This window comes from Chenopodium quinoa, unplaced genomic scaffold, assembly GCF_001683475.1.
Source record: "Chenopodium quinoa cultivar QQ74 unplaced genomic scaffold, ASM168347v1, whole genome shotgun sequence".
NCBI classification, from domain to species: domain Eukaryota; kingdom Viridiplantae; phylum Streptophyta; class Magnoliopsida; order Caryophyllales; family Amaranthaceae; genus Chenopodium; species Chenopodium quinoa.
This window is the reverse complement of record NW_018744460.1, coordinates 102,134-126,932: the sequence shown is the minus strand read 5'-3', so window position 1 is coordinate 126,932 and position 24,799 is coordinate 102,134. Positions and strand designations below refer to the sequence as shown.

Sequence of the window (24,799 nt, the reverse complement as noted above, 5' to 3'; positions counted from 1 at the left end):
GATTTATGCAAAGAACAATTGAGATTAGATAGAAACATATTTGTGGATCTTGTTACTTGCATGAAAAATAAAAATTTATTATCGGATGGTCGTTACATATCTGTGGCTGAGCAATTAGGAATATTTTTATATATCATGGCTAAATGCAGTTCTTATCGTGATGCTGCTGGTCGATTTCAGCACTCTATTGCAACAATTGGGTTGTACTTTAAACAAGTACTGGAAGCAATGGTTCATTTGTCTACCGAGATCATAAGACCATACCAAAGTTTGACCGTGGTGCCATAAAAAATAGGTGACAGTACAAAATATTGGCCATATTTCAAGGTATTAAGAAACATTATTATTATCTTGCATTGTCATTATATTATTTTATGCACATGCAATATATAATCACTTATAAAATGTATCCTAAATGTTAATGAACTATTAGGATTGTGTTGGAGCATTGGATGGGACTCATATAAATGCAGTTGTAAGCGATGATGATGGTGTGGCACATCGAGGGCGTAAAGGAAAAAAAACATGGAATGTTTTGGCTGCCTGTTCCTTTGATAGGCTTTTCACGTTTATCAACGTTGGATTTGAAGGTAGTGCTCATGATATTACTGTATGGAACTATTGCTTAACTGTACCAGAATTTCGATTTCCCCATCCACCTCCAGGTATAATTTAAAATAGTGTATGTTTTTACTCCATACATGACACCATACTAATATGCTGTATAACTTTATTTTGTAACAGGAAAATATTATCTAGTAGATTCTGGATATCCGAATATCGTTGGATATTTGAGTCCAATAAAAGAAAAAGATATTAGAACCCATTTGCCTGAATTTCGAAATGGTCCACCACCACAAGGCACGCTTGAACTTTTTAATTATCTTCACTCTTCACTTCGAACAACGATCGAGAGATGTTTTGGACAATTAAAAGGTCGATGGAAAATATTGACAATGATGCCACAAATGGACACTAAACATCAATTGGCAATTATGGTTGCTACATTCACACTTCACAATTTTATTCGATTACATGAGTTGGATATACCCATTGATAGTGGTATAGAAATCGAACCAAGAGCAGATTATGATTTGTTTAACGAGAATCGTAAAGCTGTAATGAAAGAAGTACAACTTAATATAGCGAAGGAAATTTGGAACGTCTTGTAATGAAAATTATATTTGTAAACGTTTATGATTTGGAGCTTATAATGAAATTTTATTTATTATCGTTTATTGTTTGTGCTATTTAATAACATAGACAACGTTACTAGTTCAAACAAACGATAAAATCAAATCCGATATATCATAAATCAATAATAATAATAATAATAATAATAATAATAATAATAATAATAATTTGATCTGAACTTATTTATTTTGATTTGAACTTATTTTTTCTGATCTGATCTGATCTGAACTTATTTTTCCTGATCTGATCTGATCTGAACTTATTTTTTCTGATCTGATCTGATCTGAACTTATTTTTTCTGATTTGATCTGATCTGAACTTATTTTTTCTGAAATAAGTAAAAATAAGGTGAACTAAATAGTCTAAATTGTTTCCGTCTTATCATTATTCCTTTATTTCTTGGTAGAAGTTCTGGTTTCAATTTAACTAACTGGACTGATTAGTTGTAAGCTTGTAACTTTCGTAAGTTTTTTTTTTTTTTTTTTTTTTTTTTCAGTTATTGTGTTTTAAAGCGCAGGAAACTCCTATTTGTTCTACCTTTTGTTTCTGAAAATTGTCATTACTGTTTTGTTAGATTTTTACTGAAATTGTCAGAGATTGTGGTTTTCTGTTTACGCAATCTGTGTCATTGTGATCAACTGCAAATACTACTTCCGCTTCATATTATTTGCAACGATTAGACATTTTCTACTCACACTTTATGTTAAATCGTTGTAAATAATATGAAACGGAGGTATTCCATCTCGGTTACGGGTTAAACGTGGTATTCCATGTACCTGAGATGTATATGTATATTTTGCCTTGTAGAGTTGTATATGTAGTATGAGTATATCTAAATTTTATCCATGTATATTTGCCTATTTGATTACTTTGTGTGATTCAACCACTATACAGGTCTAATATTACCTATTTTAGCTCTTTAATTTAGGTCAAAAGCGGAATTTTTTTTTAATGTGGGAGCATCATGTTTTATTCTAGTCATCCTTTAAAGTCTCAACTCATATTCTTTATCTACCTTTTAAAAAGTTTGAGATAACTCTTTTTAAAAAAAATATTTTAAGATAATTCTTATAAATAGTTTTTGGATAATTTACTCTATAAAATGTTTATTACTTATTTGCCGTCATTAATGTCAATTGTCTCTATTTTTTAACTTTTAATAATAGTCTGCGGACATCTATTATACTCTTAAAAATATTTTTATTAACAACTAGAGTAATAACATAAGACCAAGTCAAAATAAAGAGAATTTGGTATGACTAGATATGTCGCACATGAGGTTTTAGTCGCCACGGTGAATGACATAAGTCTTCTCTGGTCCATACCTAACTTGAATTGACTTGTTATTTAATTAAGTCAACCCACTAATTATACTCATACAGTCAGACGTCAAGTCGTCAACCCATATCTTGGTCTAGAAATTTAAATTAAGACTTAGGCGTACGGCAGCATTTCCCTCTTTTCTTTCCATCTTCCTATATTCCTATCCCCGCTTATTGTTGCTCATCTTGTATATATAGGCATATAGCTCATTCTAGTTCCTCCATCTAATGGGGCGGATCTTGATTTGATTTAATAAAATTAATACGTCCCTCCCCTTCAATCGTCTGTCCATCCTTTCCTTCTCATTTTGTGCATACGTACGAAAAATGATGGTGTTAAGGTTAAGTGTGGCTGTGTTGCTTCTGCTAACGTTAGCGCCATGGTGTAGTTACTCACAATCACCTTCTCAACTTGTGGTGGGTATTACAATGGTGAAAAATACTACTGCCAAACATCTTGGAGCATGTAAGTCTTAACCTACAAATAACACTTGCATTAACGTAGCTACTGTTTTTATTTATTATCTTATGAATTCTTAATTTTCATTAAAATGGTGAAATTGAATTATGTGGTTGAAGATTGCTTGGATGGGAGTTTACCTGCATATCAGTTCAGCAAAGGATTCGGTTCTGGTGCAAGCAACTGGCTTTTGCACATCGAGGTAATTCATAATAAGGCTGATATAAGCCTAAAATAGTTGTCAATTTTCCTCAAAAAATTACATATATGTTAGAGATTTTCCTCAAAAACAAAATAAAAACATGTCAGAGATTTTAGTAATGCATTTGGAGTAATTACCATTTTTAGTAATTTTTTTTTTATACAGTAGTTGATTAACAATATCTTTAAGTTCGTTTTAGGCAATTTTTTATATACAATTGATTGTACCTTGTTCATGGTAAAACCAATTTTTTTTTCTTCTTATTCTATTAATGTACCTGTACCTTGCGAGCACATGGACAAAATTTAGCCTTGATTCGTTACAAGATTTTTTTTTTTTTTCTAAAAAAGAAAAAAATTATCATGATTTGATTGAGAGTAATTATGATTTGCTACTAGATTGAAAATAATAATAATTTGCATCCATATTGAGATTGATTACAAATAATTGAATTAGAATCATACCCTAAAGATAAATCATGATTTGAAATAAACCATGATTTTTGTTTATGATTTGCTTAAATTGGTACAAAATCATAAATATATGTTGTATTGTAATAATTGTTTTTATCTTAAGATCTTGTTCAATTCACCTTAAGAAAATAATATTCAGTAAAAATAATTTCAGTCCAGTATATATAAGTTCAGTTCAGTAAAAATAAGTAACTTTAAAGAAGAATATAATAGAAAATCTGTAAAAATAATTTCAGTTTAGTAAAAATCTGTAAAAATAATTTTAGTTCAGTAAAATTATTTTCAGTTCAATAAAATAATTTCAGTTTAGTAAAAATAATTTCACTTGAGCAAAATAAGTTGATGTGGTCAAGGCCTTATTGAGAAAAATAATTAAAAATCATGGTGAAAAAAAAGGTAGAGTGTTAAGACTTTTATAGTTTTATTTAGAGATGGAGATTGCGATTAGTATGAGTTAATTTGATTAGGATAGCTAGCTTTGACAATGGATCGATCGGAGAAGGATCACTCGTTACATATGATGATGTACGTAAATAATGATGTTCATTTTGGTAGGGTGGTGGATGGTGCAATGATGTAAATTCATGCTTGGAGAGGGCTACTACTGAAGTTGGTTCCTCAAACTACATGACTGAGAATAACTTTACTGGGATCCTAAGCAACAATGAATCCCTCAACCCAGGTACTTATTTCTTTGACTTATTGCTTGCTTCGTTTGTTATGAATTTACGGGACTTTACACTATAAGTCTATAATTATGTACTCATTGTTAAAGGCAAGTTGCTATATATGATCATCCTAGTAAGTGCTTCAATTCTACTACGTGCACTATGATCATACTCCAATTCTATCCATAATAATGTTTATAGGCCAGGTTCTTGCTGGAAGTTGTTTTGCAAGCTTAGTAACTAAAATGACATGTCCAATGTGAAATATAACCTTTTGTGACTAGAAAGCAAAGACATGAATTATACCAAGTGTTTGGGTCCAATTTAGTCCAATTGGGCCTATTCATTAAATGATCCAATTTAAAGCCCAAGGTCAAGGTTCAACTCTCCAATTGTGCTAAAGTCAAAGATCAGTCCTCAAAGCAAGTCCATTGGGCTAAGGCCCAACTTCTCCATATATGCAAAGGTATAAAAGCCATCAATATTTCATTTGTACATGATAATTCAACAAAAGCCTCAAGCAATTAATTCTCTTGCATAGTGTTCTCTTTCTACACACTGTACTGACTTTAGCATCGGAGGGGCCTTCCTCGGCAACACCCCCGAGGCTAGTTTACGTGTGTTTACTGTGCAGGAAACCTTCGGCCCAACATCACTTGGACCGAATCCGGTCTTCTCCACTTCATTGGACCTTCGACAAGGTCCCATTGTTTTCACCCGAAACAATTTGGCGCCGTCTGTGGGGAAGACTTTCAAAAAATCTTTAAGCCAAATTTCTAACCAAGATCATCTTGCAATTATCTTAGTAGCAATGGCTAAGAACCGCAAGAGCAAAGGCCTCCGTCAAGGAGCAAGCGAAAAGCCTAAAACCCCTACACCATCACCCTCACCGGACCGGAACTCTCCCAAGGGTGCCAGCTCGGGGCGAGGATCATACAGGGAGGATTCCCTTTCTCCCGTAATTCATAATTCTCATCATAGGCCGAGTCACTCTCGGTCTAGCAGGGGTCAATCCGATCATAGGACGCATTCAGTGCCCCAAAGCCAACCATCGACCGTCCGCTCTCATTCCCATACTCAGCCGAGGACCCCTTTGACGGGGCCCAGCTCGGAGGAGGTGGCAAGAGCGTTGGCAGTGCTCATGGAGGCAATGAGGGCACAAAGTATGCCACCACCTCGTGATCGAACTCCTCCGCATACCCGGCATCAGCGGAGGAAGCTAGACCGTGATGGTGGGAAACTTCCTTCCTTCCGGGAACTGGAAGAGTGGGAAGAGGATACCTGGAAAACTGAAAGAGAGAGGAAAAAGAACCCTCAATTCTTCAAAGGATCCTCAACCTCCCGACCAGAAACGCATAAGAGCAGCAGTTCAGCTTCTCGGCCAGAATCTGCTCACCGAGAACAACCTGAGACTGCTCGCCGAAGCGTCCTCGACCGACTCGGCGGCAAGGAACCGAGCGTGCACAGTCGCCTCTCGTTCCCTGCAGCCGAGGCCCAGACTTCCCAGCCAGGGACGAAAACCACTCCTACCTCTCTAAGAGGGCGGAGCGCGGTCCCTTCGGCCAGGAACAAGGGCAAGGCCGTTATGCTACCCGCCAGTTCGCCATTCGAGCAGTGGATACTGGAAGAGTACGTGCCCACGGTTAAAATACCGTCGCACATCACATATGATGGAACTTCGGATCCGAAGGACCACATTGCCTCGTATGAGGCTCATATGCATCTTTGCCCCAGATCCGAAGCGACTTGGTGCAAATATTTCCCAACCACTCTCAAGGGGGTCGCGCAAGCGTGGATCTCCAAGGGAGTAAAGCAAGGCTCCATAACAGGGTGGGATGATCTGTCCTCCAAATTTAGGAGCAAGTTTTCCACGGCAAACAGCCGAGAGAAGACTACTGCAGAACTCATGAGTCTGCAACAGGGGGAAACCGAAAGCCTCCGAGACTATCTGACCCGTTTCAGCAACGAGTCATCCAGCGTCTCTCAGCTGGACCAGGGGCTAGCCGTTTTTGCAATGCGGAATGACCTTCAGCCCGGGAAGTTCCTAGACTTCATGGTCATGCATACCCCGCAGACCTTGGAGGAAGCTCTGAATGCCTCGGATAAATTCATCCGAGCCGAAGAGTGGAATAAAGCGAAAACCCAACCTCAATTCGGGGGAGGGAAACAAAAACAAATACCCTCGTCTGAAGGCCAAGGCCATAAGGCAAAGGGAAAGTCAAAGGCCTCGGAGCAATCCTCGGCCAGCGACCCAAAGAAGGAAAAATCTGCCTCATACGCAGGCAGATACGAGTCCTACACTCCGCTCTCTCTTCCGCGCGCCAAAATTTACAGCGTGACGAAGGAGGAGCAGAGTTACCGAAAGCCGAGACCACTCCCAGAGTGGTATCAGCGAAAAAATAAAAATAAGTGGTGCGAGTTCCACGAATCTCCGGGACATAACACTGAGGAGTGTATCCAACTGAAGGACCAGATAGAGGACATGGTCCGGAAGGGATACTTGAAAAAATACATCGCGGATTACCGCGAGAAAAAAGAGTCCGAGAAGTCAGCAAAGGACTCTCGGCAAGACCTTGACTTCCCCCGGAAGAACAGTAAAAAGCCAGAGGGAAAATTCTCTCCGATTAATGTTATCTCGGGAGGAATATGCTCTCGGAGGGAGCACAAGAGACACCTTAGGGCTTTGACCCACCAGGTGAACAACGCTGACATTCAATCTCCCCAGTCGCCGGTGCCGAACATGACGTTCACAGCCGCCGACTGCCGGGGGGTAACGTTCCCTCACGAGGATCCATTGGTGGTCATCGCCACGGTGGCCAACCACGACGTCAGTAAGGTCCTTGTTGACGGTGGCAGCGGAGCAAACATTCTGTTCCGAAAGGCCTACAATCAAATCAAGCTGAAGCCCAAGCACCTTACGCCGGTACCCTACCCGGTATCCGGGTTCAACGGGGCTTCAACTTATCCAGATGGGAAGGTGACACTTCCTGTCACCATCGGCTGCGGTGAAGCAGCCAGGAATGTCATGATTGAATTTTTGGTCATTGACGCTCCTTCAGTGTACAACGTGATTTTGGGGAGACCCATAATTCATGAGATCCAAGGGGTCGTCTCAACTTATCATCAGCTGATGATTTACGTCTCAGACGCTGGCTTCCCCGAAAGGATACAGGGCAACCAAAAGGACGCCCGAAGGTGCAACTACCTCAAGCCATCCAGTAGTCGCCCAGATGACGACAAGGATGAGGAGGAGAAAGAAAAAGAAAGAGAGCCAGGCACAAAAAAGCCGAAAGGCCTAAGCGCTTCGGCCCAAGGATCTGTGCCCGGAGAAAAAGGGCTCGAGAGGGAAAAGGCTAGCTCTTCAGCTGAGCCAGAGAGCCAGCCGAAGAACAAAAAGACTGGGACACCTGCTGACATAGGCAGCAGGCCAGATTCTGCAGAGTCCAGTCCATCAGCAATGGATATGGACCAACAGACTGAAACAGTGGCCGAAGGAGACGTTGAGAAATGTGTAACAATCGGGATGGACCTTGATCCGAACACCCGTTGTGAACTTATTCAGCTCCTTCGGGATAACAGAGATGTGTTTGCTTTCTCGGCAGCTGATATGCCCGGGATAAGTCCAGACCTCATCTCCCATAGGCTTAATGTTGACCCAACGTGTCGACCAATTAAGCAAAAGAAGCGGAATTACTCCGCTAATAAGAACCGAGACATCGCAGCTGAGGTCAAAAAATTGCTGGAGGCAGGCTTCATCGAGCCTTGCCAATATCCAGAATGGCTGGCAAATGTGGTGATGGTTCAGAAGGCTAATGGTACCTGGAGGATGTGCGTCGACTTCACGGACCTAAATAAGGCTTGTCCAAAGGATTTCTATCCCTTGCCGAGGATCGATCAGCTAGTCGATTCGACAAGTGGCCATGCCTTGCTTAGTTTCATGGACGCATTCTCGGGGTATCATCAGATCTTCATGCACCCCGACGATCGAGCAAAGACGGCATTCGTCACGAACGCTGGGGTGTACAATTACAAAATGATGCCCTTCGGATTGAAAAATGCGAGGGCAACCTATCAAAGGCTGGTGGATCAAGTTTTCGCCGATCAAAAGGGCCGAAACATGGAAGTCTATGTCGACGATTCGATCGTCAAAAGCAAAAAATCTGAGGACCATGTTAAAGACCTGGCTGAAACTTTCGCCACCTTAAGAAAGCATCAAATGAAGCTGAATCCGAAGAAGTGTGTCTTCGGCGTGAAGTCAGGGAAATTCCTCGGGTTCATAGTCAGCAAGAGGGGGATTGATGCCAATCCCTCCAAAGTCAAAGCAGCGCTCGACCTTCCTGAGCCGAAAACAAAGCGGGATGTTCAGCGGCTCACCGGAAGGATGGCAGCCCTCTCGAGGTTCATTTCCAGAGCTTCGGATAAGGGGTTACCTTTCTTCAAAGCCCTGAAACTCCCGAAAACAAAAGAGCTCGTTTGGGAGGGAGAGCAAAAAGAAGCCTCTAAACAGCTTCGGGAGCATCTGGCTCAACTCCCAACGCTGGCTAGCCCAGCAGAAGGAGAAACTTTGTACCTGTATGTTGCCGTTAGCCCAGTCAGAAACTTTGTACCACCATCAGTGCAGTACTGCTGAAAGATGAAAGCAAAAGTCAGCAACCGATCTACTTTGTCAGTCATACACTGACGGATGCCGAGACTCGCTACCCTCTACTCGAGAAAGTCGCTTTCGCGGTAGTAGTAGCTGCTCGGAAGCTGAGGCCCTATTTTGATTGCCATCAGATAGTGGTCTTAACTGATCAGCCGTTGGAAAAAGTTCTCGGCAAGGTTGAAAAATCTGGTAGGCTAGCCAAGTGGGCTTTTGAGCTCACCGAATTCAGCATCAGCTACCGTCCGAGGACTGCCATTAAGGCTCAAGCTCTAGCGGATTTCTTGGCCGAATGCTCATACCAAGAAGCGCTAGACAATGAAAAGAAAGTCTGGACCGTGTTTACGGATGGATCTTCCACCGAAAACGGTTCGGGGGCAGGAGTAGTGATAACTTCTCCCGAAGGCAAATCCTTCGAGTATGCACTAAAATTTTCTTTTAAGGCCTCGAACAACGAAGCCGAATATGAGGCAGCAATCGTTGGCCTAGAATTGTGCATCTCCCTGGAAGCCGATCATGTCTGCCTGAAAACAGACTCTCAGCTAGTTGCATATCAGATTAGCGGCAGCTACGAGGCCAAAGAGCCCTCCATGATAGCTTATCTTGCCAAGACCAAATCAGTCATTGCAAAGCTGAAAACTTTTGAGGTTCAGCTGATCCCAAGGGGTCAGAATACTCAAGCCGATGCACTCTCCAAACTTGCCAGTTCAACTCTTACCGAGCTGAACAGATCTGTATATGTAGAAGTGCGTCGAGAGAGAAGTGTCGACGAAGCACCTGAAGTGTGCTGCGCTGACCCGGAGCCTAGTTGGATGGACCCCATCCTAGCTTTCAAACTTCGGGGAGAAACTCCCGAAGATAAAGCTTTGGCCTCCAAGATGAAGAGAACCAGCTCAAGGTTCATTGTCTTCAGGGGGGAACTTCTGAAAAAGTCCTTCTCAGCCCCATTGCTGAAATGCGTGGGACCAACAGATGCAGATTATATCCTACGGGAGATTCACCTCGGCATCTGTGGGAACCACATTGGGGGAAGGACCTTAGCCCACAAGGCATTGAGGGCTGGATATTACTGGCCCACCATGATCGCAGATGCTAAGGAGCTGGTCCGGAAATGCGAAAAATGTCAAAAATACGCTCCAGTTATCCACCAACCAGCAAGGGACCTTCAGCCGATCCTTAATCCACTCCCGTTTGCCCAATGGGGACTGGATATACTAGGACCATTTCCAGAGGCTGCGTACCAGAAAAAATGGCTGATAGTTGGTGTTGACTACTTCAGTAAGTGGATCGAAGCCGAAGCAGCCTCGAACATTACAGAGCAAACTGTCAGAAAATTTGTCTGGCAGAATATCATCACTCGTTTCGGCATCCCGAGAGTATTTGTCTTTGATCATGCGAGGCAATTTGATAACTTACCACTGAAGCGGTATACAGATCAATTCGGCATCAAACTGGCATATTCAGCGGTGTGCCACCCGCAAAGTAACGGACAAGCCGAAGCTGCAAATAAACAGATCCTAAATGCCCTCAAAAAGAGGGTGGAAGATCAAAAGTCCAAGTGGCTGGAGGAGCTCCCTGGAGCCCTTTGGTCCCTTCGGACAACTGAAAAAGAGGCAACGGGCTATTCACCTTTTGAACTGGTGTATGGTGCCGAAGCCGTTCTTCCAGTGGAAATTGGCTCTGAGAGCCTACGAGTGCACCACTTCTCGGCTGAGAATGAGCAATTGATGAAGGAATCTCTCGATTTCCTCGACGAAGTAAGAGACTCAGCCCGAGTCAGAATGGCTGCTTATAAGCAGAGAATCAGCAAATTTTATACCCGAAGGGTTCATGCAAGGCCTCTTAAAATTGGAGACCTTGTCCTTCGGAATGCTGCTGCAGTTCAGAAAGGCCGAATCCATGGGAAACTCTCAGCTGCATGGGAAGGGCCTTATGAAATCTGTGATGAGCTTCAGCCAGGGACATACCGACTTCGGCAGTTGGATGGAACTAAGTTGAAAAATCACTGGAACGCTGATGTACTGAAAAAATATCATGTGTAAACCCTTCGGGGCAGAATAATCTTTGTAAGTACATTTTGAATTAATGGAAGGCCTTAGAGCCACCATTTACATGAATATTTGCAACTTTTTATTTTATCAAAGTTTTCTTGGTTCTATCTACTCTTTAAGGGTTTTTTATTCAGCCTCGTCTGAAACCTTCGCCTTCGGGTAACTGGGTTTCAGATTGCTGACAAAACTCGTCTTTTTAAAGAACACTGGTCTTTCAGCTGAAGTCAAGCTTCAGTAAGACTTGTTCTCCAAAGGCATGAGTCCATGGACAATTCTGGAATACTGCCTTAACTGAGCCTTGTATTCCAGAAAGCCATTATCCGAAACATTGCCTTCAGTTGGCCCTGTGTTTCGGATATCCATTTTTCAAAGATAGACAGAAAATCAAGGATAAACAGCGACTGTTGGAAATTGTTTATTCAGCCTCGTCTGAAACCTTCGCCTTCGGGTAACTGGGTTTCAGATTGCTGACAAACTTGTCTTTTTAAGGAACTCTGGTCTTTCAGCTGAAGTCAAACTTCAGTAAGACTTGTTCTCCAAAGACATGAATCCTTGGGCAATTCTGGGATACTGCCTTAGCTGAGCCTTGTATCCCAGAAAGCCATTATCCGAAGCATTACCCTCCGTTGGCCCTGTGTTTCGGATACCCATCTTTAAGAAATAAAGAAATTGTTTATTCAGCTGGAGTCATACTTCAATTTCTGGGGGGACAAGAGGCACTATCGGTGCAAAATTATGTTCGGCAGAATTGAAGAGACGGTAAAGCATTAAGCATTCAAAAACAAAGCAGCTGAAGAAAAGAGCATCAAATTAATAGTTCATGCTCAAAAATTGAGCTACAAGTCCAAATATCGGCAGCCGCCCACAAGCGGAAAATAACAGCTGCCGAAATACGTACAGAAGCAAAAAAAAAATGATAAACTGTTTTGTACGACAAGGCAAGCTGAAGCAAAAAACAAACAAGGCAAAAATTCAGAAAGCGGCAAGTCTAAAGTTAAGCGCATGATGAACCGCAAGATTCTGAAGACGACTGCCCGAGTTCCTATGCTTCAGCCCGAGGATCAGACTGATCAGCATTGTTGGGCCCTATGGTGGTCTCAGCCCCAGCAGCAGAAGAAGCAGGCTTTGCACTCTGCCGAGCCTCCCTTTCCCTCTGTTCAGCCTCCAACTCCATTCTCTCAGCTTCTTCTTCGGCTTCCTCAGCCTTAAGGATTTCAGCTTCGATTGGAGTTGCATATTTCATATGAGGGTCTTCGGGATCCTGGACCCATTCAGCACATTTGGACCAGTCCAACTTCGGCTCAGCATGAAGGCAGACTCTTCGGCACACTCTGAACCCGTTTCTGAAACCCATTTCATATTCTTCCTGGGTATAGACACGGACTTTGAGTAGAGCCTCAGCATCAGCCAACTTCTTCTTTGTCTCCTCCAAGTCTTCCTTGGATTTCTTTAGCTCATCGGCGAGCTTGGAGGAGGAACCTTTCAGCTCATTCATCTCCTGCTGAACTTGGGAAGCCTCAGTCTGAGCCTGGGCCACTTCTTCCTTCTTGGCCATCAGCTGATCCTCAGCTTCTTGGAGTTTAGCTCTCTGAGCTTCAGCAGCAGCAGCAGCCTCTGAGAGTTGGACATCCCTGGCTTGGAGCATCTCTTCAGCAGCCATTCTGCTGGCTTCAAGAGCTTCTAGCTGTTGCTGCACTTCAGCTTGTGCAGCAGCTCCTCCTTGGATTCGGCTCTCAATTGTAGCCTTGAATTTGGAGATGTCCACTCCCATGTGCTCTTGGAGGAATTTTTCCCCTTCCATCAGCGGAGGAAAAATTTCCTGCTCCATAGCATCGCAGAAGGTCTTGAGGGCTTCAGCAGCTTTTTTCTCATATTCTTCGCCCTTCTGCTGCTTCTCTTCAGCTGCTGCTTGCTTCAGCTTAGCAAGCTTTAACTCCTCCTCGGCTACCTTTTTGTCGTGCTCGGCAGCGTCCACCCTATCTTGTAGGGTATCTATCAGCTCTACAGTGAGAGTCTGATTGTGCACGAACTGAAAACAGGAGCACAAGTTAAAATAAAAAATAATAATAATAATGATAATTGAAGAGCTGAATTTTAAAGGAGATAAAGGCAAGGAAAATCACCTGCATCATCAGCAGTTGGTTAGACCTGGCTGGGTCAGGAACTGATCTGCTGGATTCGCCCATCCCAGCAGTGGCCTTCAGCGACCAGATTCTTGCCCTATCTACTTCGGACATGCCAGCAAAATCGCCGAAGTAGGCTGCAGCACCTTCTCGGTTCTGACCCCATATGAGGTCCCAGATGTGATCTGGGATTGGAATTCGGGGGGCCGAGAAACCCATTTCTCCAGACTGCAGCGTCTGGAAGGAAGGAAAGGATGATGATGGAGCTTCTTTAACTTTGGATGGCTCAGCATCCCCCTTCTTCTCAGAAGAGTCAATTATTATGACTTCTTCTTCTTCTTCTTCAGTGAGGACGAAGGCCTCAACTTCTCTTGCAATGTCTGCCGTGAAACCCTCAGCACTGGGCATCACGACATCTTCATTCTTGTGCTCAGCAGCACTTTCTTGCACCTCTTCTTGGACCCCTCCCTTAGGTTCGGGAGTTTTCTGATCCACCTCCATTTCGGAAGGTGGCGGAGGGGTCTTTGGAGGTGATTGAGGTGGTGGCCGGGGAACCCTCGGCGATCCATTGCCTTCCTCGGGTTCCCTTATTTCGACGCCGATGGTCATCGGCCTCCGCTGAAAGTCATGGGGGCCGATGATGGCCATTCTTCGGCGCCTTTTCTGAAGCGGCTGCTCGTCCATGTCTGAGTCTGAGGACTCTTCTTGTATCTGGTCTTCGGGACGAACAGGGGCTTTCCCTTCTCTGTGTCTGTTACTCTCTTCAGACTGTAAAAGACAGGGGGGAGGAAGAATGTGAGTATAAAAAAAAAAAAAAAACAGAAAACAGAACGGAAACAGACAAAGTTAAGTCTGAAAGCTCACCGAGGTCTTCAGCAAAGCCTCGTCTTCTTCAGCTGCTCTAGCTGCAGCTTCTTCTTCAGCAGCCCTGGAGGACCCTTCTCCTCCTTCACAAGCTTCAATAACCCGTGCAACCTCTTCGGCTGTACGGGCAGCTTCAGCTTCTTCGTCTAGCAGCTGAAACCAAGGATCTCTCTTCTTCCACCAAGGCTTCTGCCTCTGATACAGAGCAACAACCTCAATTTGGAAGTGGGAAGAATCTAGATGAACTTCCCTGTACCTCGGTTCAGTGATAGAGGGGGCCCGATCAGTTACAACTCGTTCTCGGTTGACGCCGAGACGGGCGTAGTTAATGCCGACATTGGTCTCGTCCCGCTCTGAAAAAGAAAAAGAGAAAGGTCAGTCCAGTTAAGTTGGCACAGCATAAAAAAAAAAGCGAAGTGAAAGAGAAAAAGATATAATTAAAAAGGCCTCGGCCCCAGCCGAAGAAGCTCACCATCCTTAAACTTTCGGCTGAGGACGACAGCTGCTAGCATATTCTCTTGGAAAACGTAATGCGTATCGGGGAGCCAAGTCTCCGGGATATGCTGCATACGGCCACTGCCCCCCCGGTTCGGCAGCTTGCCGAAGATGTTTTGTTGATTAAGGTTTGGATCTGGCCCGTTATCTTCGGGGGGACCTAAACTCCCCATGTCGGGATCAGGCTCAGCAAGATACCGGGGAGCGCTGAAGACGCAAGGGTGGCTCGGGTCTGTGGGTGCCCTAACCCAAATCCATTGGCCTCTCCAGTCCTTGTCTGAAGAGTCGTTCGGCCACATGGTTAGGTACTGGGGCCGAGACTCAATTCTGTACCACCCAGAGCCATGACTTCCGTGCCCACTTTGAATGTTTGGCACTAGCCGATGGAGCTTTTTGAAGCAGTGCAGGTTCGGCACGTATCTGAAGAACTTGCAGACCCATAAGTATGTCATCACCCTTCGGATGCTAATGGGAGTTAGCTGACATAAGTAAATGTTGTAATGGATCAGCAAGTCTCGGACAAACACGTCCAAAGGGAACCTCAGCCCATACTGAAGTTGTCTTGTGTACACCCCCACATACCCCGGGGGTGGACGATGGATTCTATCGGATGCCACGGGCACTCGGCACCAGTACCCATCAGCTTCAAGGATGCCGTAATGCAATTCAATTTGTTCGGCAAACCGGTACTGTTCGGCATTCTCCACCCACCATGAGTAAGGGCGGTTCTTTATCATGGCCGAAGTTACTTCGGCATCCTCCCACTCTGAAAATCCGGGAAGGATATCCCAAAGGACAGCGGGAACTTCATCGTCCCGCCCAGAAGCGCTCGGCCCCTCCGCTCTCTGAGGAGGAGCCGAAGAAATGGGAGTCGCCCTAATCCCTTCAGCAGGGTCAGACCCTGCTCTTTGTCCATTCCAGGTCCCAACCCTGCTCCTGGGATCGGGAATTGGCCTTGCTCTTCTTGGAGCACGGGCTCTACCTCTAACTCCTCTCACCATTGATACTTTTGAAGAAAAAGTCGAAAAAAAGGGGGAAGGAGTTCAAATTCGAAGAAAAACAAACTAAAATCAAAGGAATTTACCTTAATCTGAAGCGGAAATTGCCGATTTACGAATTGGTAGTGACGAGTCTCAATTTCTAAGCTTAATGCTCGGGGAATTTGCGAAGTTTTGATGCGGGTTCTCAGGTTCTCTCAAAAATGCTGGGTTGTGTTGGTGAATGAGTGAGGAGAAATGACGCGCCTCTAGTTATATCTCTGGAAATGGGAATACGAGGAGTCTGAGTTTTAATTTCTCTTAAATACCCCACTAAGTAACCGTTAAACACACGATCTTGTGATTAAACCGCCCATTATCCGTCCAACTTCCACAATTATCCGCCTTAATCGTTGTTATCTCATTAATTACGGTTTAAATTCAAATTTTTGGATTAATTAAATCATTTACTTCCCTCCTTTTCTGATTAAGTCAAACCCGACCCGTCATCCTTCCAAATCGGGTCTGGGGGGCAAGTTGTTTGGGTCCAATTTAGTCCAATTGGGCCTATTCATTAAATGATCCAATTTAAAGCCCAAGGTCAAGGTTCAACTCTCCAATTGTGCTAAAGTCAAAGATCAGTCCTCAAAGCAAGTCCATTGGGCTAAGGCCCAACTTCTCCATATATGCAAAGGTATAAAAGCCATCAATATTTCATTTGTACATGATAATTCAACAAAAGCCTCAAGCAATTAATTCTCTTGCATAGTGTTCTCTTTCTACACACTGTACTGACTTTAGCATCGGAGGGGCCTTCCTCGGCAACACCCCCGAGGCTAGTTTACGTGTGTTTACTGTGCAGGAAACCTTCGGCCCAACATCACTTGGACCGAATCCGGTCTTCTCCACTTCATTGGACCTTCGACAAGGTCCCATTGTTTTCACCCGAAACACCAAGTATAATCTTAGACATGTTATTTTTCTTTTCACAATATTAATTCAAAAAATGCTTCATATTATGTCGATAACAGACTTCTACAATTGGAACCGCGTTATGCTAAGATACTGTGATGGAGCTTCCTTTGCTGGCAATTCCTTGTACGAAAATGGGGTAAATATATTTCAGCCTGATCTCTTTTCAGATCAGTTTTTTGTACAATTACAGAAAATGATTTCTGTTCTTTCTTTCTAATTTTGGCATATGTTAACATTGGACAGACCTCATCGCTTTACTTTAGAGGGCAAAAAATTTGGCAGGCAATTATTTCTGATCTTCTTCCACAAGGGTTGGCACATGCAGAGAAGGTAGATTACTGAGATAAATTTCTAAGATTATCTGTAATAAAGCCTCTAAAATATTAACCTTGCAAAAAGCATAGGCATAAGACATTTACGCGTACTCTGATCTGCACTCTGTATAGAGAATTAAGCAGAATTGTGTTTGCAATTTTCTATGTGTTTATTGCTGGTGATAGTACAAATATTTATACACAGAAGTATCCTGTAAATTAGGCAACTACTACCAAGGTTACAGCAACTACTACCAAAAAAATAGCCTAAATATTTGCAGAATAATATTTAGTCCCTTTAATTAAGGAACTAATTATGGTTATTTCTACACTCCCCCTCAAGTTGGGCATTTGGTGCTCCAATGCCTAACTTGCGTAATGTCTCATCGAATGCTTCACTGTTGACAGCTTTTGTCAGGATATCAGCTAACTGATCTCTTGATCTCACAAATGGAAGTTTAATTATCTTATCTTCCAGTTTGTCTTTTATGAAGTGTCTGTCTATCTCAACATGCTTCGTTCTGTCGTGTTGAACTGGATTTTCTGAGATACTTATTGCTGCTTTGTTATCACAAAAGAGTTTGCATGCTGTTTTTTGTGGAAAACCAATTTCACTCATAAGTTTCCGGATCCATAAGATTTCAGTTATCCCTTTTGCAATACCTCTGAATTCTGCCTCTGCACTTGACAAAGCCACTACTTTCTGCTTCTTACTTCTCCAGGTGACCAAATTACCTCCTACTAGGGTGAAGTATCCAGAGGTGGATTTTCTACCATCACGATCTCCTGCCCAATCTGCGTCCGTGTACGCAATTAGATCTAGGTGATCATTCTTGTCAAAGTAAATCCTAGTACTACTTGTACCCTTTAGGTACCTCAAAATCCTCATTACTGCTGTCATGTGTTGTACTTGTGGAAGATGCATGAATCTGCTCACTACCCCTACTGCATAGGCTATGTCTGGTCTTGTGTGAGCTAAGTAAATAAGTTTCCCCACAATCTTTTGATACTCCTCCATATTAGTCAATTTTGCACCTTCAAGAATTTGAAGGCCATGATTTGCCACAATCGGTGTTTCAGCTGGTTTGCAACCAAGCATTCCTGTTTCTACCAGAAGGTCAAGAGTATATTTCCTCTGGTGAATGAAGATCCCTTGCTTTGATCTCAAGACCTCTATGCCAAGAAAGTATTTGAGATTGCCCAAATCTTTCATCTCAAATTCCTGAAATAATTTTCCCTTTAAGTCTGCAATCTCCTCCTCATCATTTCCTGTAATAATCATGTCATCTACATAGATGATTAAACAGGTGATTTTCTCTTTTTCTTTCTTCAGGAATAAAGTATGATCGGAATTACTTTGCCTATATCCAAACTTCTTCATAGCTTTTGTGAATCTTCCGAACCACGCCCTAGGAGACTGTTTTAGTCCGTAGAGAGCCTTCCTCAATCTGCATCCTTCCCCATCTCTAAAATCATGAGAATATCCAGGAGGTACCTCCATATACACCTCCTCGTCAATGCTTCCATGAAGGAAGGCATTTTGTACATCAAACTGGTACAAAGGCCATTCCTTGTTTGCAGCTACAGAAAACAGAACTCGTATCGTGTCAATTTTGGCCACAGGAGAGAAAGTTTCTGAGTAGTCTATTCCATATGTCTGAGTGTATCCCTTAGCAACCAGTCGTGCTTTGTATCTCTCAATAGTTCCATCTGCTCTGTATTTGATGGAGAATACCCATCTACATCCCACCTTCTTCTTCCCCTTTGGTAAGATGCATTTCTCCCAAGTCTTGTTTTTCTGTAGGGCCTGATACTCTTCTTCCATAGCCTGCTTCCATTTTTCATTCTTGACAGCTTCCTCCACATTCTTTGGAATGTCTGCGGAGTATAAAGAGGCATTGAAAGCTATGGCTGTGCTGGATAGATTTTCAGTGCTGATTCTTTCGATTGGATATCTCGACCGTTGGTCCTCATATTCAGGATCATATCTCCTTGGTGGAACTCCTCTCGTACTTCTAGGAGGTAACTCATACCTGTTTTGTTCACTTTCATTGGAGACAGGATTAATTTCAGGCATATTATAGGAAACAGGAGAGCTTTCAGATGGTACCTCTTCAGATGGATGCTCATTTGGCGGATTTGGTGGAGACCGAAGAGGAAGTGAGACTACTGCTTCTGGGGTAGCATCTGTGGTATTGCCTACTTGTGTTGTAGGATCTGGGTCCACCATTTCTGGATATGTCAGCCAGCTAAGGTCATCACTCAAATCCTCCCTCTGAGGACTTAGCTGGGTGTAATAGTAAGTTTGTTCAAAGAACTCACAGTCTAAGGTGGTGTAGACCCTTTTTTGAATTGGATCATAACAACGGTACCCTTTTTGATGAACCCCATACCCAATAAAGACACATTTAACTGCCCTAGGGTCGAGCTTATTTCGAGCCCGTTTTGGTAAATGAACATAGACAACGCACCCAAAGACTCGTGGAGGTAAAGAATGGACTGATGGGATGGTGACATGAGAGGATAAGGTGTCGAGAGGTGTTTTGTAGTCAAGTGGTTTACTGGGAAGTCGGTTTGTGAGATAGGTGGATGTAGCAATGGCTTCTGGCAAAAAAAAGACCGGGACATGGGATTCTAACATGATAGTTCTGGTTATTTCAAGAAGGGTTCGATTTTTCCGTTCAGCAATCCCATTTTGTTGGGGAGTGTCTGGGCACGTGGTTTGGTGAATCAGACCATGGTCAATAATGAATTGTTCCATATCTAAGGTTATATATTCCCCCCCATTGTCCGATCGTAAAATTTGTGGGTGAGCATGAAACTGAGTGCATATCATATGATAAAATTTAACAAAGACATCAAACACTTCAGATTTATGTTTTAAGAAATAAACCCAACTCATACGAGTACAATCATCCACAAATAAAACAAAATAAGAATAGTTATGGAACGCAAATTCAGGCGCTGGGCCCCATACATCAGAATGAATCAAAGCAAAAGGTTCAGAGGCATGACTTAAACTAGGATGATAAGTATGTTTATGACTCTTAGCTAAAACACATGCTTCACAGTTTAATGCTACATCAATATTTTTAAATGAGGGAAATAAACGTTTAAGGTAACCAAGAGAGGGGTGACCTAGCCGACGATGCCACATCCAAAGTTGGTTTTCCGGTGATCCATGAGCAAGCAAAGCGTTACCCTGTTGAGCCACCTCATCCACATAGTACAAACCCCCTCGTTCAGTACCACACCCAATGATCCGTCCTGTTATAGCATCCTGCACAATACAACCAGAATCCATTAGTAAGACTGTACAATTAAGCTCTTTAGTCAACTGACTCACAGATAAAAGCTTATGAGTGAGACTGGGAATTAAAAGACAATTATTTAAATGAATGTCCGAGGTAACATCAACGGTCCCAGCCTGGGTAACAGGAATATATTCCCCGTTTGCTGTTTGAATTTGGTTACGATGGGTGGTTTGAGTGGCTTTAATATCTAATGGGTCACACGTCATAGTGTCAGTAGCTCCACAATCAAAAATCCACGGGATAGGTCTATGACAAACAAGGCCAAAAGATTTTTGGTTTAAGCTAGGGGGCTGAGTATTTTCAACTTGGGCTCCTATTTTTTGTTTTATTGGGCTAAATTTATTTTGTGGGCTTGGGGCTTTAAGAGGGACGGTTAGAGGGTGAGAGGGGGTGGGTTTTTTGTGGGTTAGGTCTTCTACCGTCCTTGCCTCATCCTTCCCATTTTCAATCCCTCTTTCCATTTTCTGCTCTCTACCTTCCTGACCACCATAATTCTCGGTGGTACTTTCTGCTTCCTCCATGCTTGCGATCTTCTCTGCGCAACCTTCCTTGCCTGAGTTTTTTCCGCCACCATCATTGTCAGATCTACTGGGGGTTGGGCTCGATTTCACGGCAAGATGTGCCTTGCCGCCGGTCTGGTTCACGCCGACCTTGGTGGCGGCCTTCTTCTTTGTGTATTCCTCCCACCATTCCGGATACCCGATAATTTCGAAGCACCCCTTTTTGGTGTGTTTCGTTCCTCCACAATGGGTACACTTTAGGTGGGATTTGTCTTCTCGCCGGAATGAAGATTCCGACCGGCGATTAGCAACGAGCCCACTTCCAATTTCTGAGGGATTTTGTCCCGGTGATGAAACGCCGGTCATTATCCCGCGACGGGCAATTTCCTGTCTAATGAATGCGTATGCTGCGTCAACTGATGGAAGAGTGTCCTGATTCAGTAAGTCCCTCTTCTCTTTGTCCAGTGAGTCGTTAACACCAGCCAAAAATTGGTATAATCTCTGCCTCTGTATAAATGAATTAAAGAGGGTAATATCTTCTGAGCACTTCATTGGGTTTGGCATTCTCCTATCAATTTCTTTCCAGAGGGTATTCAGTTTACTGAAATACACCTCTAGGTTTTCGCTTCCCTGCTTCAAAGATGCAGCCTTTGTGTTCAGATCAAAGGTCTGTAATTCGTCCCTCCCACTACTGAGTAGGGTTTCAATGCCCTTCCACAGATCTCGAGCATGTTTATAATTTAGGAATTGGTTCACTAGATCTCCATCGATGTTTTCGATGATCCAGGACAGAACCAATGAGTCCCTTTGTGCCCACTGTGCGTACTCCGGATCATCTGGTGGTACGGGGTTGGCAGTGATGTGATTGAGCCTTCCCCGGCCACTAATTGCAATTTGCATCAATTTACACCATTTGGTGTAATTCGTAAAATTCAATTTTTCAGCAACACGCACAGTTTGTGATGTCCCTGATTCAGTGTTTATTGGGTTTTTGTTTAATTTCTGGAACATTTGTTCCATCTGTTCCATAGAAATCAGTTGGTTGTTGTTGTTGTTTTCCGGTGGCTCCCCCATTTCAAGGTAAGTCTCCGGTATATGATGAGGCTAATTTAGGTTTCGGTTTCCCGAAGATCCGAACCTTACGGCTCTGATACCATATAGAGAATTAAGCAGAATTGTGTTTGCAATTTTCTATGTGTTTATTGCTGGTGATAGTACAAATATTTATACACAGAAGTATCCTGTAAATTAGGCAACTACTACCAAGGTTACAACAACTACTACCAAAAAAATAGCCTAAATATTTGCAGAATAATATTTAGTCCCTTTAATTAAGGAACTAATTATGGTTATTTCTACACTCTGCAGGCTTTGCTTTCTGGCTGCTCGGCAGGGGGTTTAGCAGTGTTTCTGCACTGTGACAACTTCTCCAGGTCTCTACCTGGAAATGCTTCTGTCAAATGTATCAGTGATGCTGGTTTTTTCTTAGACGTGTGAGTCATCTTATTTACTCTATGTCCTACAAATTTTCACCTTCTGTTACCCTACCCTGTGTTTTCTGATTTCAGACCTTTGTCATGCTTGCAGAAAAGATGTAGCCAAGACTGACACAATTAGAACCTTATACCATGATGTCGTTTCTCTTCAAGGCGTTGAACAAAATCTCAACCAAAACTGCACCAGTTCTCAAATCGATCTTAAGCAAGTATGATTACGCAAATTGCTTGAAATATTCACATAATAATTTGCTTGCTTTTGATCCCATTATAATAAGGTTCTGATCTGATTTTTATCAGTGCTTATTTCCACAATATTTCCTGAGTTACATCAAGACTCCGATGTTCATCTTAAACACTGCATATGATACATGGCAGGTAGTACTGCTGCATCTCTTAGTTTCTGTGTGTTTCTTAAATCTATTGAACTTATCTGCTGTATAAGAACTTTCTTATTTTTTCAAGGTTTTGATTATATACTTTGGCAGTTTAATAACATCTTGGTACCATCTTCGGCTGATCCGGGAGGAGTATGGAATTCTTGCAAGAACAATTTAGCAACTTGCACTGACAGTCAAATTCAGACACTACAAGGTTTAAATTAGTCCCTTACTACCAATTTTCAAGCCTGTTTTTAGATAGTACAAGGTTTAATATATACTTGTACAAAGGTTATTATGCAAAAATCAGCTTTTATATGCACCTGACATTTCAAAACCTGTTATTCAGATTTTCGACTAGACATGCTCAATGCTACAAACTCTTTCTATAAATCTTCAACAAGTGGAGGAATGTTCATAAATTCATGCTTTGCACATTGCCAAACTGTGTATCAGGAAACTTGGTTCGCCGTTAACTCCCCTAGAATGCAAAATATGGTACTTAAATATTCTTTTCCTCATGGTTTTTTCTTATACATGAGTCCTAATAGTAAGTCATTTTTCACTCTTACAGCAGCATCGGTCATGCAATATGTATCTTTAGTATCTACACCCTTTTTTGTTACGGCGTATATATATACTAACATTGCTGCTTAGTATATGAGTTTGAATATATAATTTGTATTATCTCTTGGGATTTCTGAAGTATCCTTGAAGATCAACTAGTAACTATACTCTGTATATCCTGCAGACCATTGCAGAGGCTGTTGGCGATTGGTATTTTGAACGAAATGAGACAAAGCTGATCGATTGTCCATATCCTTGTGACTCAACTTGTCAATATTAGACCAAGATAAAACCCATCATAGGACTTGGAGAATTTTTTGGAGGTGAAGATTATAAAAGCAGATTCTTAATCTGCAAAAGATAGCTTTATTTTGCTGGTGCATTTCAGTGTACAATTTCTATAAGAAAAATAAACTTGTACCTGGATTACATGTTATTCAATCACAATTCTTCTAATCAAATAGTGTACTTCAATTTTACTGTGCCTTTTAACAGATCTACTACATCTGATTTGTTACTAAAGACATATCTGAACTAATTAAAATTCTTGTATTGTTTCAAAGTCACGTTAATGACTATGGCTAAAAGTAATTTAGGCTACTTCGTACAAGTATTAGATTGACAAAGAACGTTTGATTTCCTATTTAAATATTAGACGTATAGAATACCTATGAATGTCTAAACTAGTCCAAATGTGGGAGAAATTCAATTTTGAGGAGACCTTCGTCTAATCCACACAACCTTTATCGGTCAAAGACATGGAAAATGCTTGTTTGATCTAGGAAAGAGCCATTATATACCTTCAGTAGAGATACGTAATAGTTTAACTTTGATCAAAGTTAAGGGAAGAACACTCTAAATAATCCAACTTCTTAGACGACTTTGAGACCATATATATTATACAATATCTTAATTGTCTCCACCGTAAGGGCACCACTTATCTTTTAACTATCTAATAGTTCAACAAGTATCTCTCGCTTTTGTGTGTAAAGAGTAAAAAAAAAAAAACGCAAATAATAGATGAGACCGTCTCACACTAATTTATAAAGACACCTTAAAACATTTATGTCATAAAATAAACAATTCTTATGGGGGACTAACACAAAAGATGATGCATACAAAGTTTAAAATCATTCATTTGCATAATTAGGTAACATAGACTAATAATTAACCAAAGCTATAAAAATAATGATGATACAAGGACAAAAGTAGACCAAAAGCTTTTGTTAGTGGGTAGTGCTTGCTGTCCTCTGTTTTACCAATTGAATTCATGTATTTCATCAGATTGCTGTTTTCTTCAAAAGTCAAAAAGATAAGTTAAAAAAAGCTATAATTAGCCAAATTTTAAAAGGATTTCCTGATAAGGACTAACGGTTGAAAATTGAAAGCTGGGATACGAAGGCTCACTTTTACTTTGATAAGTGCATTAAGATCTCACTAACCTACTCTATAAGCATGTGCAATTTTTGCTTTGTCCACTTCAAAATATTAGTATTTTTTATTAAACTTTTGCAATTAGTCAAATTACTTCTTTATTTTGTAGTGGAAAACAACTCACAATGCACCAAGTTAAAACTTAAAAAAGTTATTTTGTCCTCATTGTATTTCCTAATTTATTTTCTCTTTCTTTTTATTTTCCCAAATTATCACCTTAGTTCTAAAAAATAAATTGTACCAATAGATAGATAATTTTGAATTTTCATGGTTGATTTTGCAAAGAAAATACTTTCTCTTTTCTTTCGTTATTGCAACATGTTAGCTAGGTAAGTATGGTGTACTAGA

The 24,799-nt window shown here is 41.9% G+C and overlaps 1 protein-coding gene across 1 annotated transcript; it reads left to right on the top strand.

Annotated features, from left to right (window-relative positions):
- Nucleotides 1-2,611: 2,611 nt before the first annotated feature.
- LOC110697038 (pectin acetylesterase 9-like) lies at nt 2,612-23,496 on the top strand. The gene is made up of 11 exons (XM_021874374.1): nt 2,612-2,982; nt 3,096-3,178; nt 4,207-4,333; nt 16,503-16,582; nt 16,690-16,776; nt 21,943-22,067; nt 22,162-22,279; nt 22,371-22,448; nt 22,559-22,664; nt 22,800-22,948; nt 23,202-23,496. Exons 1-11 carry the CDS (start codon nt 2,844-2,846, stop codon nt 23,295-23,297), a joined length of 1,188 nt encoding a protein of 395 aa, XP_021730066.1. The 5' UTR covers nt 2,612-2,843; the 3' UTR covers nt 23,298-23,496.
- Nucleotides 23,497-24,799: the final 1,303 nt, after the last annotated feature.